The sequence below is a fragment of the Pleuronectes platessa genome, chromosome 12, assembly GCF_947347685.1.
Source record: "Pleuronectes platessa chromosome 12, fPlePla1.1, whole genome shotgun sequence".
Classification (NCBI taxonomy): domain Eukaryota; kingdom Metazoa; phylum Chordata; class Actinopteri; order Pleuronectiformes; family Pleuronectidae; genus Pleuronectes; species Pleuronectes platessa.
Window position 1 is genome coordinate 24,362,491 of NC_070637.1, and position 13,917 is coordinate 24,376,407.

General features: G+C 42.7%; 1 protein-coding gene across 1 annotated transcript in view; it reads right to left on the reverse strand.

Moving 5' to 3' along the window:
• Nucleotides 1-1,177: 1,177 nt before the first annotated feature.
• Nucleotides 1,178-13,917, reverse strand: part of LOC128453505 (1-phosphatidylinositol 4,5-bisphosphate phosphodiesterase beta-1) — a 20,866-nt gene continuing 8,126 nt past the window's right edge. Inside the window, exons 9-32 of the mRNA XM_053436455.1 lie at nucleotides 12,758-12,921; nucleotides 12,039-12,185; nucleotides 11,619-11,776; nucleotides 11,446-11,528; nucleotides 11,270-11,354; nucleotides 10,859-11,024; nucleotides 9,518-9,573; nucleotides 8,314-8,410; nucleotides 7,427-7,511; nucleotides 7,046-7,170; nucleotides 6,789-6,943; nucleotides 6,384-6,551; nucleotides 6,193-6,292; nucleotides 5,322-5,426; nucleotides 5,109-5,221; nucleotides 4,765-4,915; nucleotides 4,596-4,649; nucleotides 4,127-4,304; nucleotides 3,877-4,003; nucleotides 3,618-3,694; nucleotides 3,089-3,178; nucleotides 2,903-2,960; nucleotides 1,763-1,849; nucleotides 1,178-1,461 (exon numbers count right to left, since the gene is read on the reverse strand). Coding sequence (XP_053292430.1) covers nucleotides 1,309-1,461; nucleotides 1,763-1,849; nucleotides 2,903-2,960; nucleotides 3,089-3,178; nucleotides 3,618-3,694; nucleotides 3,877-4,003; nucleotides 4,127-4,304; nucleotides 4,596-4,649; nucleotides 4,765-4,915; nucleotides 5,109-5,221; nucleotides 5,322-5,426; nucleotides 6,193-6,292; nucleotides 6,384-6,551; nucleotides 6,789-6,943; nucleotides 7,046-7,170; nucleotides 7,427-7,511; nucleotides 8,314-8,410; nucleotides 9,518-9,573; nucleotides 10,859-11,024; nucleotides 11,270-11,354; nucleotides 11,446-11,528; nucleotides 11,619-11,776; nucleotides 12,039-12,185; nucleotides 12,758-12,921 — 2,782 coding nt within the window. The 3' untranslated portion in view covers nucleotides 1,178-1,308. The remainder of the gene's footprint in view (nucleotides 1,462-1,762; nucleotides 1,850-2,902; nucleotides 2,961-3,088; nucleotides 3,179-3,617; nucleotides 3,695-3,876; nucleotides 4,004-4,126; nucleotides 4,305-4,595; nucleotides 4,650-4,764; nucleotides 4,916-5,108; nucleotides 5,222-5,321; nucleotides 5,427-6,192; nucleotides 6,293-6,383; nucleotides 6,552-6,788; nucleotides 6,944-7,045; nucleotides 7,171-7,426; nucleotides 7,512-8,313; nucleotides 8,411-9,517; nucleotides 9,574-10,858; nucleotides 11,025-11,269; nucleotides 11,355-11,445; nucleotides 11,529-11,618; nucleotides 11,777-12,038; nucleotides 12,186-12,757; nucleotides 12,922-13,917) is intronic.

Below are 13,917 nucleotides of genomic sequence, written 5' to 3' on the forward strand. Positions count from 1 at the left end.
CACTGTCTATGTGTGTATGGTTGAGTGTTGTTATCATAAAATGTGCATAATTTCTAATTTCTCATACAATTAAGAATATAAAGTATCCATATTATTTACGTGCAACAATATTTGAAATTGAATCTTATCTTTTCATTTTTACCGAACGAGCAGCGTGTGCTCCGCCCTCACTACCGCTGCCGAGGTGCCGTTGAGCAAAACCACGGCTCCATCAGACTGTGGTTGTACTGGGCGGCTTCCAAATATGAAAACAATTTGTGAGAACATTGCCAGTAATGCTAAATAAATAAATAATAACAACAATAGAATACAGCCGTGCTACTGGTTTAGACGACCACGTATTATTAGTGACTATTAATAAAGTAAAACGTGTAGTTTGGATATGTAGCGATTATTTAACATTTTATATGTAAACAAAAAAGAGGGGAAACAGTAAGGATGTTTGCTCACTGATCCTAGAATGTAGATAGACAGAAAGAGAAATAGAAACATAGATAGATAGATAGATAGATAGATAGATAGATAGATGGATAGATAGGTAGGTAGGTAGGTAGGTAGGTAGGTAGGTAGGTAGGTAGATAGATAGATAGAAAGATAGAAAGATAGATGGATAGAGGGATAGATAGATAGATAGATAGATAGATAGATAGATAGATAGATAGGTAGGTAGGTAGGTAGGTAGGTAGGTAGATAGATAGATAGATAGATAGATAGATAGATAGATAGATAGATAGATAGATAGATAGATAGATAGATAGGTAGGTAGGTAGGTAGGTAGGTAGGTAGGTAGATAGATAGATAGAAAGATAGAAAGATAGATGGATAGAGGGATAGATAGATAGATAGATAGATAGATAGATAGATAGATAGATAGGTAGGTAGGTAGGTAGGTAGGTAGGTAGGTAGATAGATAGATAGATAGATAGATAGATAGATAGATAGATAGATAGATAGATAGGTAGGTAGGTAGGTAGGTAGATAGATAGATAGATAGAAAGATAGAAAGATAGATGGATAGAGGGATAGATAGATAGATAGATAGATATATAGATAGATAGATAGATAGATAGATAGATAGATATGGTTGTCATGCAGTACAAACCATTGGATTTCAGTTGTCTATCAAAGTAAGACTAGATGGATTCTGATGAGAAGCAGACAGAGTGCATGCGAGGAAGGAAATAAAATAACGGGTTTGGGTTCTTCCATGAAAAAGAAGTGTAACAGTCTCTTTCATCTGGATTTCTCCTCCTGGTTTCCTCCCTCCCTCCCTCCCGGCTGTCATCCACTCCTCATGTCGCCTCCTCTTCAGTCCTCCTCTGACAGGGCCTCGTGAGGGGTCGACGGCCGGGACTTGCTGTGACCTCTGACCTCCGTCTTCCTGTCCTGCAGGAAGTCTCGAATCTCTCCCGGCAAACGCTGGAACTTCTCCTGGAACTCGGCCTCCACGTTGCCCTGCAGCTGGAGAGAGAGAGACGAGAGGACGGTGGTAAACACAGGAGGGAGAATAAGAGAGGCTCCGGTTTGGCTGCCAGGGGGCGTTACATCATTCCAGCGCTCTGACGTCTGATGCTGAGCTGTGTGGGCGTGGAGCCACGAGCAGCAGCAGCAGCTCAGAGCCGCGTGCAGGAGACGCTTCTTGCTGTGTAATGGAATTAAAGTGTGAACTATTCACAGCAGTAGGTGGTTCAGGACGACTACTGAACTTCAGAAGCAGGAAATGAGGGGAAGTTAGACACAGGAATTCCAATGTGTGTTTTACCTTTGGCTTCAGGTCTTGAATCTCCTGCAGGAGCTCGTTGTGTTGCTCCACCAGCTGATCGTGACGCTTGGTCTGAGTCTCCTCCAGCTGGAGACAGACGAGGAGGACAGACAGACGAGGAGGACAGACAGACGAGGAGGACAGACAGACGAGGAGGACAGACAGACGAGGAGGACAGAGAGACGAGGAGGACAGACAGACGAGGAGGACAGAGAGACGAGGAGGACAGACAGACGAGGAGGACAGACAGACGAGGAGGACAGACAGACGAGGAGGACAGAAAACCATCAGGACCACTGCTGATTGGATTTTACATTTTGAGAATAAAGTCAAAATGTCGAGCATAATGTGAAATTTCAAGATTATAGTTGAAATTTAGTTTTAAGAATATATCAAATAGTAATGTTTGCAAAAATGACTCGTTGATTTTGCTTTCGAGAAAAAACAATAAATATTCTTTCTTCTGGAAATTTTCTCCCATTTTATTCTTGAAAATGCAAAGAAATATTTTGACTTTGACTTGACCCTCGACATTTTGACTTAGTTCTAGTAATATTGACTTTAATCTTGATATCTTGACCTTATCCATTTTCCCTCAATGCCAAATCTATTCTCGGAAATTTTGACTTTAGCCATGAAATTCAAAATTAATAATAATAATACATTTTATTTATAAGGCGCCTTTCAAGATACTCAAGGTCGCCGTACAACAGTCAACAATACAATTAATTCAAATTTTTAAAATGCACAAAGCAGAGCAGCAGCAGAACAACAACTTCAGCAGACAGGAACATTAAAAGTTATACGCCTGCCTGAACAGGTGGGTTTTGATGCAAGATTTAAAAAGAGTGATTGAATTTGGGTCAATGTTCCTGATGTCCGGGGGCAGGGAGAAAATTGTTTCTTCCTCTGATTTAGCTAGATTTTACATTTCTACTTAATTCTCAGCTTGCAAAAACTAAACATGCTCTATTTCCCCCCGTTTGCCTCTAGACTCTAATTCTCCTCCGTACATGAAGCATTTTATCGTTGTAGAGACACACAGCTACAGGGAGACAGGGAGATGGAGTTATATCCATAAAATCTTAATTTGGCCCCATAAAGAATTAGTTTAACCCAGATCCATCCCCCTCCACTCACCCGCTTTATGTTCTGGACGACTTCATTGACGTAGGACTTATTGATCTCCATCTTCTCCCTGGGAAAACAGACAGAAGAGTTCAGCTCCGTTTACATTCGACTGAAACTGATTAAACTAGCTGCATGAAGTAGATTCTGGAGTCGAGGAGGAAGGTGGATGAATATCTGTGTGTTTATGGATCATACTCCTCAGCCAGATGTTTCTCTTTGGTCTTCGCCTGGTTGATCTTCTCTGTTCTCCTTCGATCCATCTGTCGCTTCAGCTCCTTTTTCTCCCTGAAGCAGCAGGAGAAACGTTACAGCTCAAGATGGAGGAGAACGACCGGCCATCAAGTTTTCCTTCAATATAAAGTCGCCGGAACCGAACAATATAGAAAAGATTAATTCAAGTTGTGTGTATTTGTTTGTAGGTTTGTTTTCCTTTCATTAAGATTTACTTATTTATAAAAACTGTGAAATATCAAAGCTTGATTACAGTTCTTTGTCATAACAACATCTTATGAATCATTGATAATTCTAAACTCTGAAATCATCTGAAATGTTCGTTGTACACTGATCATATTTTACTTCATGTAAAATCTTAATCATACAAGTATTCAAATCAAATAAAAAGTACAGTATTGTTTGGGATTCAACTTTGAATTATTATGCAGCAGAAGTAGAAAGTGATTTTTTGTGATTCCCCACACACTTCAGTCACAGATGTTTTTCTTACTTGTCACAGATGTCTTTGAGTTTCTTCATCTGGCCGTTGTGACTCTCCTCGGCCAAACTGCTGAGTCGCTCCGTCAGCTGGAGGAAACACAAACGAGAAAAAACACGTTACTACAAAATACTAAAGTCATCTTTCAAACCAGGGATTTGATTGTAATCAAAAGCGTAGAAGAGAGTTTTCTGTTATAATCTGTTGATTAGTGATTATGGAGGAGCAGATGAGCTGTGGTCAGGGTTGGGGGGGGGGGGGGGGACCTTACCGTTTTGATGTGTTCTCTCTGCAGGTACTTCTGACTGTAGTACTGCTCCTGCCTCAGAGCCAGAAGCTGCTGCTGCTGCTCGTCTCTCAGCTGCTGCAGACGCTCGTCCTTCTCGCTGTCCGAGCCCCTGATGAAAACAGACACACACACAGTGACACACGGGGAAAAGTGCAGATCTCCTCCTGAATTGAAATCACACAATGACGCTGGATGTGTCCTGTGAGTTTCTCAGTGACACTCGGCGACCCACCGGCTCCTGCTGCACTGCCGGGCTGTCTTCTTGTACTTGTTGCTGAACTCTCGCAGCAGCTCGGAGGTTTTCTTCTGGTGTCTCCTCACCAGCTCCTTCAGCTCTTTGAACTGACGTCTCTGATCCTTCTGATAAACCTTGGACTGCTGCAGACCGTCCACGCTGCACACTGGGACGTCTGGAACCACCAGTGTGCAAACGGAATATTAATAGATTAGTATTTTTAGAATTACTTTAAACTCTGGCTTCTTCCACTGGAGTTGTTTTTGCTACTTCTGTAACTGAGAGGTTTTGTTAATATCGTTTATTCTGTCATTATTAAGTTTTAGGTTCTTGAAAGCCCACCTGGCAATAAATGCATTTCTGATTCTGATGATTTTAAAACAACATTTAAATTATGTTTAATATACCAGGAATAACTGATTGATTAACTTCATATAAGTATATTAATAAAAAGCATAATGCTGACCTATCAAAACACTGGAAACCAGGTCTTCACTCTTGGCTGCTGGTTTCGCTGCATCTGAAATACAGAGAAGAAGGAAACAAAAGTCAAAAACTTTCAGACTAAACTTCAAAAATCGATGAATTCACTCAATGAACATGTAAGAGTCCGTGTTCGAACAGGCGGACGCTACCCGACGTAGCTGCTTGCTGATTGGCTGCAGAGGCTTTGGGAGTCATGGCAGCTGGGGGGTGTCCAGTAGGACCGGAGGCGGGGCTGAGTCCATTTTCCAGTGGAGCTGATTTCAAGTCGTTTTTCCGCTCGGCGCCGGCGTCAGCTTCGTCCTGATGAACGAGACCAGCATGAATTATAGATCTGACTTTAAACGTTCAGTGTGTAGAATGCAGTGACATCTAGTGGTGAAGTGTCATGTTGCAGCTGAATACTGCTAGAAACTGTAGAAACAATAGAAACTGCAGTAACAGTAGAAACAGTAGAACCAGCAGAAACAGCAGAACCAGTAGAACCAGTAGTGACCTCGGTCTGTGTGTCCTCCTCCTCGTCCTCCAGCGTCAGAGCCGCCAGCTGCTTGGACCTCTGCTCCAGGAGGTTGACGTATCGGATGGGGTTGGAAAGAGCCTCGATCACATCTGGACAAGAAATATGAAGAAACACACAAATACAAAATGTCTCCAACAATTTGAAGCCAAATTATCCCGGAGAGGTTTTTCTTGGGACCAGCATTCGTACCGGCGAATGTGTCTGGGACGTAGTCTTTGACTTCGATGTAGACGAACACAGCCGGTAGAATCAGAGGCTGGTTCTTCTCGTTCCTCAAGCCGATGTAACGATAACCTGAAAAAAACACGAACACAGTCGGACGTGACCTTCGTTTGAATCACTCAGGCTCAACACTGACCTTCAGGAAAATGACAAGAGAGGAGGAGGAGACGTTCACAGCAAACATCTCTCAGGCACATCATGTAATTGCGACAGGCTCAAGTAGAAATCACCAGTTCTTCCATTTCAAAGTGCTGAATGACATTCTTGAAAGCAGCGGCGTATCTGAGCAAAGCTGTTTGAAATGGGTTTCTCACATCGGTGGGAGACAGGAGGCGTCTCCCAGGAGAGAAGACGGTGATTCACTGAATAATGTGAGGGATTCATCAGTCGACGCAGGAAGAGAAACATGTTCATCTTTCAAATTCAGGGATTAAAGTAATAATGAGGAAAGAATTAATCAGTTGTTCGTCTCTGTTCTTCTTTTGGACGTCATGATTTGATGGTTTGTCTCAGTGGGAAAGTTTGATTAGTTTCTAGGGAAATAAATGGAAATGGTTTCTCTCACATTGTCAGAGAAAGTGGAAAAACAAAATCCTGGATCTGTCCCCTGATCTGGATCCAGACTCAAATTGAACGAGTTCCTCCCTGACCTGATTTAAATCCTTTATTTTAAATCTTGCTTTCAAACCAACAAACCAACCAATAAACAAATGGACAGAGGTGAAAAGAACCGTCTTCCTCACTTTTCTATTAGTTGGTTTAATTTAGTTTTTAAAGGTGCTATGGAAATAGGGTTTATCGTTATTATTCAAATTTAAAACACTTAAAAGTAAAGTACCTGGTCTTATCGCCGACGCTGGAATAATCCGATGACCGATGAACTTTCCTCCTTCTTCAAAAGCAGCGATTCTCAGCGAGGCCAGAGTGGGAAGAATCACCTGTGAGCGAGTGGAGGTCAGAGAGAGGTTAAGAGACAGATCAGATTTGTGTTTCCACTCGTTTCCTCCCTCTCGTTTTTCTCCGTGTCACCTTCTTGAAGACGATCGGCTCCTCGTCCCACACCGGGTTGATGGCGTTGTTGTTCTGGGAGGTTTTGGTCTTCAGCGCCTTCCTCCTGGTGTCGGCGGGGAGGCCGAACATGTCCACCTCCACGTACACCCCCACCCGCCGCTCCGTCAGGAACTGGCCTGAGATCACCTGCAGGAGAAGCAGAGACGTGGACGAAGACAAAGTTCAAATACACACATATTTACTAACAACAGTTTTTAGACTATTTACATATAAATTGTTACTATATTTTATATTTCCTCCTCTTTATATCGTGTGTTTACTTATTTACAACGTTTTTAATTGATGTTTTCAACCCACAGTGGAGCTAACTCTGGATTATCTCATATTAACGTGAGGGCTCTAAGGACTCTGCAGGTCTTGTACCTTCACGGAGAGCGTGTTGGCCACGATGCCGTCCACCGTGTTTTCTGTGAACGGGTCAAAGTGTTTGTCCGGTCGTCTCATGAACTCCGGCTTCAGTCTGTAGCCGCTGCGCCCGTTGTACTCAAACATGAAGAGGTTCAGCTGCGTGGACAAATCTGGAAGAGAAAGCTCCTGAATATTATAGATACTGAATCTCTGTTAATTCATTATCCAGGACGTTTTAATTTACTTTGTATTAAAAGCACATCGTGTTTTACCGATGGTTTGGTAGTTGAGCGCCACCAGCTGACATCCAGCGTTCCAGAAGAGCTGAGGCATAAAGTTTGACGAGTCCACTCTGGTTCCTTTGGGGTAAATGCGACTGAGCTGGGTCTTATTATATCTGGTTAGTGTAAAGTTGAGGACATTTGGTTTGAGTTGGTTCAAACATTTCCTTGTCACTGATCATGAGAACATTAATTTGATTTCAGGGGGAGCATGTGTTTATTTGTGTGTAGATGTGTTATGCTGCTTCACACTCGAGGGGTTTTCAAAGATAACGATGAATTAAACATTCAGACTGGAAGTTGCTTAGTGACCGAGAAAAACATCAGAAGACGGAAAAGAGGAGAAAGTGTGGAGGCAGTTGCCAAGGATACTCCACAAACTCCACTGGTGACTTGGTGAGATGCTCCAAAGCTTTGGTCTCCACAAAGGACGACATGTGGTAACAGCGGGCTGCCTCTGCACACACACACACACACACACACAGTCACAGACACACACATTTCTGAGCAATTATTTCCGTTACGACATGACTCCAGCTCCCACTCGAGACGTTAACTCTGTGCGCCTCGTGCTGCAACATGTCCAAACATTTTTCTCATCATCTTTTTCAGCTCTATCGTTAACCCCTTACTGCCTGAATTAATTTCCAATTATATAAAAAAATATATTATTTGTGTTTTGGGCTTTCATACAGATGCTAAATTAAGTGGAGATTGTTAATTTCAATAAAGCATTTACAATAGATATAAATGTAGGTATGAGGCAAATTAGCGACATTAGGCATAATGGGGCATAATCTTAATTTAACAAATTTTGGTATGTAAATTATTATATTGATGCTGCTTTTGCTTTAAAATGAATAACAATATATGTTTTCTGTACAGTCATTGCTATTCCATGATCACAGTATTTTAAATACAGCTTAACACCTCAAAATAACTTTGCTGAACAGTCCAAAGGGGCTAGTATGTATTTTCCAGTCCAACCACTAGATGGCGGCAGAGTTCTTCCAATTCCTTCCTTGGTATGTGTAGTATTTGCACCATCAGGCACAATCGTCACCTTGGCGGCATTAAGACCGGATTGGGGTTTGAGGCAAATTTGCGACATTCGTCCACAAGAGGTTAAAACTCTTCATTATTATCCTGAAGATGAAATGTGGAGGCCTGCACAGACCGCTACAACAAGAACCTGTTTGCAGGGGAAAGGGAAACAGATGCAGCGAGGAAACCGTCGGGTTCCGATCGGCTTCACTTACTCTTGGATGCTTCGAAGGAGTTGAACTTGGTCGGCTGGACGTAGTTTACCAGAGTTGACATCTCCTCCGTAGCCACCGCCTCGCGCTCTGCCGAGCCCTGAAACAGACGACGGCAGGAGTGAGGTGTGAGCTCATGGATTCCTTCGTGGTCAGACGTGTCATGGAGTCATGATGGACGCATCGTTTCCACATGGAAATGAACCGGGTGAAGGTTTGAGTCAGATTCACCAGACGAACATGTTTCAATGTCTTGGGCCTGAAATCCAACATATTGAAGCCAAGAGTTTTCAGCACAAACATGAAATAGTAAAAACAGATGAGTACACAGCAACCCAGTTCCAACAATACACACACACACGCACACACACACACACACACACACACACACACACACACACACACACACACACACACACACAGTCACACACACACACACACACACACACACACACACACAACTTTGAACACAAACACGCCCTAACCTACTCTCACATCAGAGGTTTCTGTTGAGTTCCTTGCTTTCCTTGTTATTATCATTATTTATCAGTTATGATCGTTCATTCTCTTCTGTCTGACTATCAGAAGGTATCCCTCAAATACGTATCAATCGATGTCCGTTACATGTTGTGGTTCGGGTCTGGCCCAAGAAGTGACCCATTCACTTTTGGTGCAGATCCAGGATCTTATTTCTTTCACTTTCTTTAACATTGTGAGATAATTTTCCTCAGAATAATTTGTGCAAATCAGGCACATTTAGACAAATGATGCATTTTGATTTAATTGAATGTTTAGTGTGAGTTGTCTGTTCGATATCTGTTTGTGTGTCCTTGTTCTTCTTCATGTGCATTGACACACTTTCACTAACTGGTTGGGTTTTACCAGATGTTTTTCCCACTGTATTTATAAATTGTAAAGATGAACTTAATATAGACCCAGTGACTCAAGCTGTGGTCATGACGATCACTAAAGAAAAAGACAACAAGAAGAACAGTTCACATTAATAACAAACAACAACAATGACAACACTGCAGAGGAAACAGCAACAATAAAACTCATGTGACAACAACGAGAGTAAATAACAAGTTCGACGATGGCGTGAGGAACAAACAATGAAAGTAAACATCATAAACAAACGTCAACAAATGGCGACGAGCGGTGAGAGTGCGGCCACGGCCCCTCGGCTCCGTGTGATGTCACCACTGACCTTTTTACCCTCATCATCTTCGTCATCATCGTCTTCCTCACTCTCAGCCTCCATCTCTGTTAAAATCAAAGTTACACACGTCTTCATCCTGCTCGACTCTTCATCGCCTCATCTGATTCCAGGCAAAACGTCAAAGAGTCAATGAGCCTCAGTCACCAAATATCTCAAAGAAATTAATATAAACTAAACCAGTTTTCTGCAAATAAAACACTTTAGGGCTAGACATTTACATTCACTTTCAAGAAATGTGATCTGGAAATTCATGAAACTGTCGACCAGTGAAATCTAAACCTGAGTCACACACGACAGACTCACATTTGTGCAGCAGTTGTTATTCAGCGAACAGAAACCTGTGTTTTTTGTAAACAAGCCGCTGCTTTAACTTCTCTGCAGGTGATTATTCAGCCCACTCAGGAATCCACAGTGTGTGTGTGTGTGTGGTTGTGTGTGTGCGTGTCTGTGTGTGCACGTCAGAGCAGCTGCCAGTCTGATCTTTGTGTTCGAGGCCAGGCTCTGAGTCCCAGACCTGTTTTCTAGGATTTGCACGTCAGGCATGTCAATAAGGATTCTCTGATTTCCCTCTGCACTGCCGTGTAATTGCTGTTCTTAGCTGTCCACCTCTTCTGGGATGTCCTGCTCATTACTGACACGTCCCTGATGAGGGGCGGACCACGGAAGAGCAAAATCCAACGTGAGCAGATCTGACACCGTGGCCGAAGTCAGGATGCACACACACACACACACACACACACAAACACACACACATTCAGACTAGATAAATAACAGGGGGCGGACGGTGGAGACGGAAATCAGAAGATAGGAAGTGATGCTCCCAGAAACCTCCCAGGTGCACAACAAGAAACGACTCCTGGGCGGTAAAACAAGTTTATGGGAACATGAACTTGTGCTTGGACATTCTTCAGAAATTCTATTTGAATTATGTGAATTCCCAAAAACTAATTTAATAAATGCCTATGACTTTTAAGAGGACAGATTCAGGTGGATTATTATTTCATTTAAACATCACTTTCCTCAAACTGTCCGTTGCTGCAGCTCCTCTTTTCTTTTGGTTCTTGTTTATATCAAATAATCTCAACTTCCTGTGTCTCTATAATCTGTCGTCCTCCTCGTCTACACGTGTCAACACTTTGAAGAACTCGGTCTTTCTGTATTTGGAGGCCGAACCTTCTTCTGCAGCCATATGGAGGCAGACAGAATTATTTATTGTCTGATCTGTGTTTTGGTGCAAAGTGTCACAGCCGAACACATTTCACATGGATTTCTAGACTGAAGAAAGAAGAAGACAAAGACGTCCTCTTTGTCTTTGTCTTTGTGTCTTACCTCCCGTGTTGTTGCTAGGAGACGCAGGCTCGATGCTCTGATTGGCCGGCTGGTCCGTCAGTCTCTTGGTGTCCGTGTTGTTGGGCGGTTTGTGCGATTTCTTGTTTTTGATGAGAATTTTCCCCATGAGCTCCTGAGGACTGGGCAGAGGGAGGCCAGACTCCAGCTGCACACACACACACACACGCACACACACACACACACACACACACACACACACACACACACACACACACACACACACAGAGAGAATGGACATTGCAGCAATTGGTACATTAGTTTTATTCGACTAGTTACACGCAGGTTGCAATTGTCCTGCAGAAATAGCAATGTTTCATATATTTACATTAATATATCTGTTGTGTGTGTGTGTGTATGTGTGTGTGTGTGTGTGTGTGTGTGTGTCCTCACAGGGTATTTGTCCAGAGGGTCGATCAACAGCGCGTCTCCGAAGATGGAGCGACAGTACTCAGCCATCTTGGCCTGCTGCTTCAAACTGACAGACGGACAAACAGTCAGTTCAGCATCTCCTCTCTGATCCGATCACACTGATGAATGAGGAGAAGCTTAACGACAGAGATGCTCACGAGTCGACGTGGTTCTCAAAGGAGAGGATGACGGGGAAGGGAGACGTCTTGAAGGCACACTCTGCGATGGCTTCAATCACCTCCTGGAGAGTCAGGGACAAAACCACCATTAGGACCAGTGAAGGACCAGATGGACCTCTGTGGAATCAGAACCTGGTGAGGTCTGTGTTCACCTTGAACGGGATCTCTGAGGTCATGGTGAACCCGTGTGTGATGACCGGCTCCTCCTCGGCGGTGCGTCCCTTCCACACGTCCAGCTCCACGCAGCGGCAGCCGGCCAGGAGGACCTGCCTGTACATCTCCACCGAGGAGCTGCCCGCCAGCTGGCCCGCTGACACGCACAGACACACACAGACACACAATAATCATTTGTTCACAGGCTAAAATACCAACAGCTTGTCTGCTCTGACAGGGAATGTATTTGTGTTGAAGAAAACCAACAACACTGAAGCTGCATGAACAACGTTAACCTCACTTTCTAGGACGTCTAGTTTTACTGTGGATTCATGTTCAGTTCTACTTCTGTGAGTTTCCTCAGACTCAGGGAGTTGTGTTGATGTGGTGTGTGTGTGTGTGTGTGTGTGTGTGTGCACCTGTCAGGTATGTGTTGTGTGATGAGTTGATGAAGTAGTGCGACAGGGGGAAGCTCATGTCTTCAGACTGATCCAGCTTCTCTGGTGGAATGACTCCGTTGTCATCGCAGGACAGATAACTGGAGAAGGCCTGCAGAGAAATCACACCTGTGCAACACAGACACACACAACATCACACAGTTATACAAGTTTTTTATGATTCCTTAAAATCCCTTGTGACTTTTACTTAATATCATGACGGTTTTGAACTATTAAATATTTTATCATTTTCATTGATCAATATTGATTGTTCATTCAGGTTATTTCATGTTCTTCACACTAACAATACACAATACTGTGTTTATATTGGGGAGAATACATAGATCATAGAACATATCCTATTTTAAATTACAGTTTTTTACCAGCTACCAATGATTAAAACATACAATTATTACAATATAATAATATAAAATTATTATTATTATCTTTGATACTAAAGTGCATGATTTTCTCACAGTTAAATAAGAATAAGAAAAGATTCCTGAAAGAGAAGCTTCTGGATTCTAAGCAGATTTCCTTCTGTCAGGATCTGACCTTGAGTTCTTATTTTAGCTGAATATGTTGGAAAAAAAGCATTAGTGTGCGTGTGTGTGTGTGTGTGTGTGTGTGTGTGTGTGTGTGTGTGTGTGTGTGTGTGTGTGTGTATGTGTGTGTGTATGTGTGTGTGTGTGTGTGGCCACCTTGTTTCAGCTGAGCCTGGTCCTGTTGGTACCTCTCCATCACAGTGTGTGTCTGCGCAGGACGCAGCGGGGGGTAGAGGATCTCGTTCAGCCTCGGGTCTCTTTGCTTGTTGTTGATGAAGTCTGTCATCTGATCGACTGACAAGCTGCCGTCATCCCCCCCCCTGCAGGAGGTCGGGGTCAGAGGTCCGGGTCAGAGGTCAGGGGTCAGGGTCAGAGGGAGGATTCAACAACACAACTACTGCTTGTGTATCACATCAAATGCTCGATTTATTAAAGCATCACTACGTGAATTTGACTGAGCTACAGCGCCCCCTGCAGGCACACATGGTGATCGATTCTGTCCACAACCGTTACCCATTACCCATAATCCTCTGCTTCCAGACGCAGAAGACACAAATTCGCCAAACTCTGTTTAGAACTCTTCACATTTTAAGGATTATATTGTCTTTCATAGTGGAATGTCCTAAAAGTAGAAGTTAGTACCATTAAATGCACTGGTATCGGTGCTAGAAGGGAAAAATGTTTAGAAGTGGGAATTAAATCGGCCAAATTTTCTGTAGTCATGAACCGTCAACTAATTTTTAAGCTGCAATATAAAGTGCAAAGTGTAGCTTGAAGTCAAATAACATAAAACTGCTGTTTTCCAAATGAAAACTAAAAACATGGATCAATTTATTTAATTACCACAATGCAAAAAACTCAGCTTTTCAGATTAAAGCTGAAACAATTAATAATTCAGTCGACGGTCGATTCATCAAGTTCAGTAAAACAACCGTCGTCTTTTAAAAAACAGTTTTCGAGACAGAAATGATGAAGTAGAATACCACAAATTAATCTGTTGGAACATGAGATAGCGATTTGTCTCTTTTGTCTGAATAATTAATTAAACAATAAAGCATTAATTAATCAACAGCCCGACTTTGAAATTGTTAAACATAATAGAGTCAAGAGTTTGATAAACACTTTAACGCACTGACAGCTTCTCCCCTTTAATCCTCGGCTCTGCACAAGTGGGACAGCGATGAATCACTCTTCTTCATCGTTCTTCTTCATCACTCTTCACATATCAAAGCAAGTGGCCTGAAGCAAATAACAACACACTTAAGAAGAAAAACTAACTTTGCCGAGCAGCTTCTCTAACAAGAATACGTCTTTGA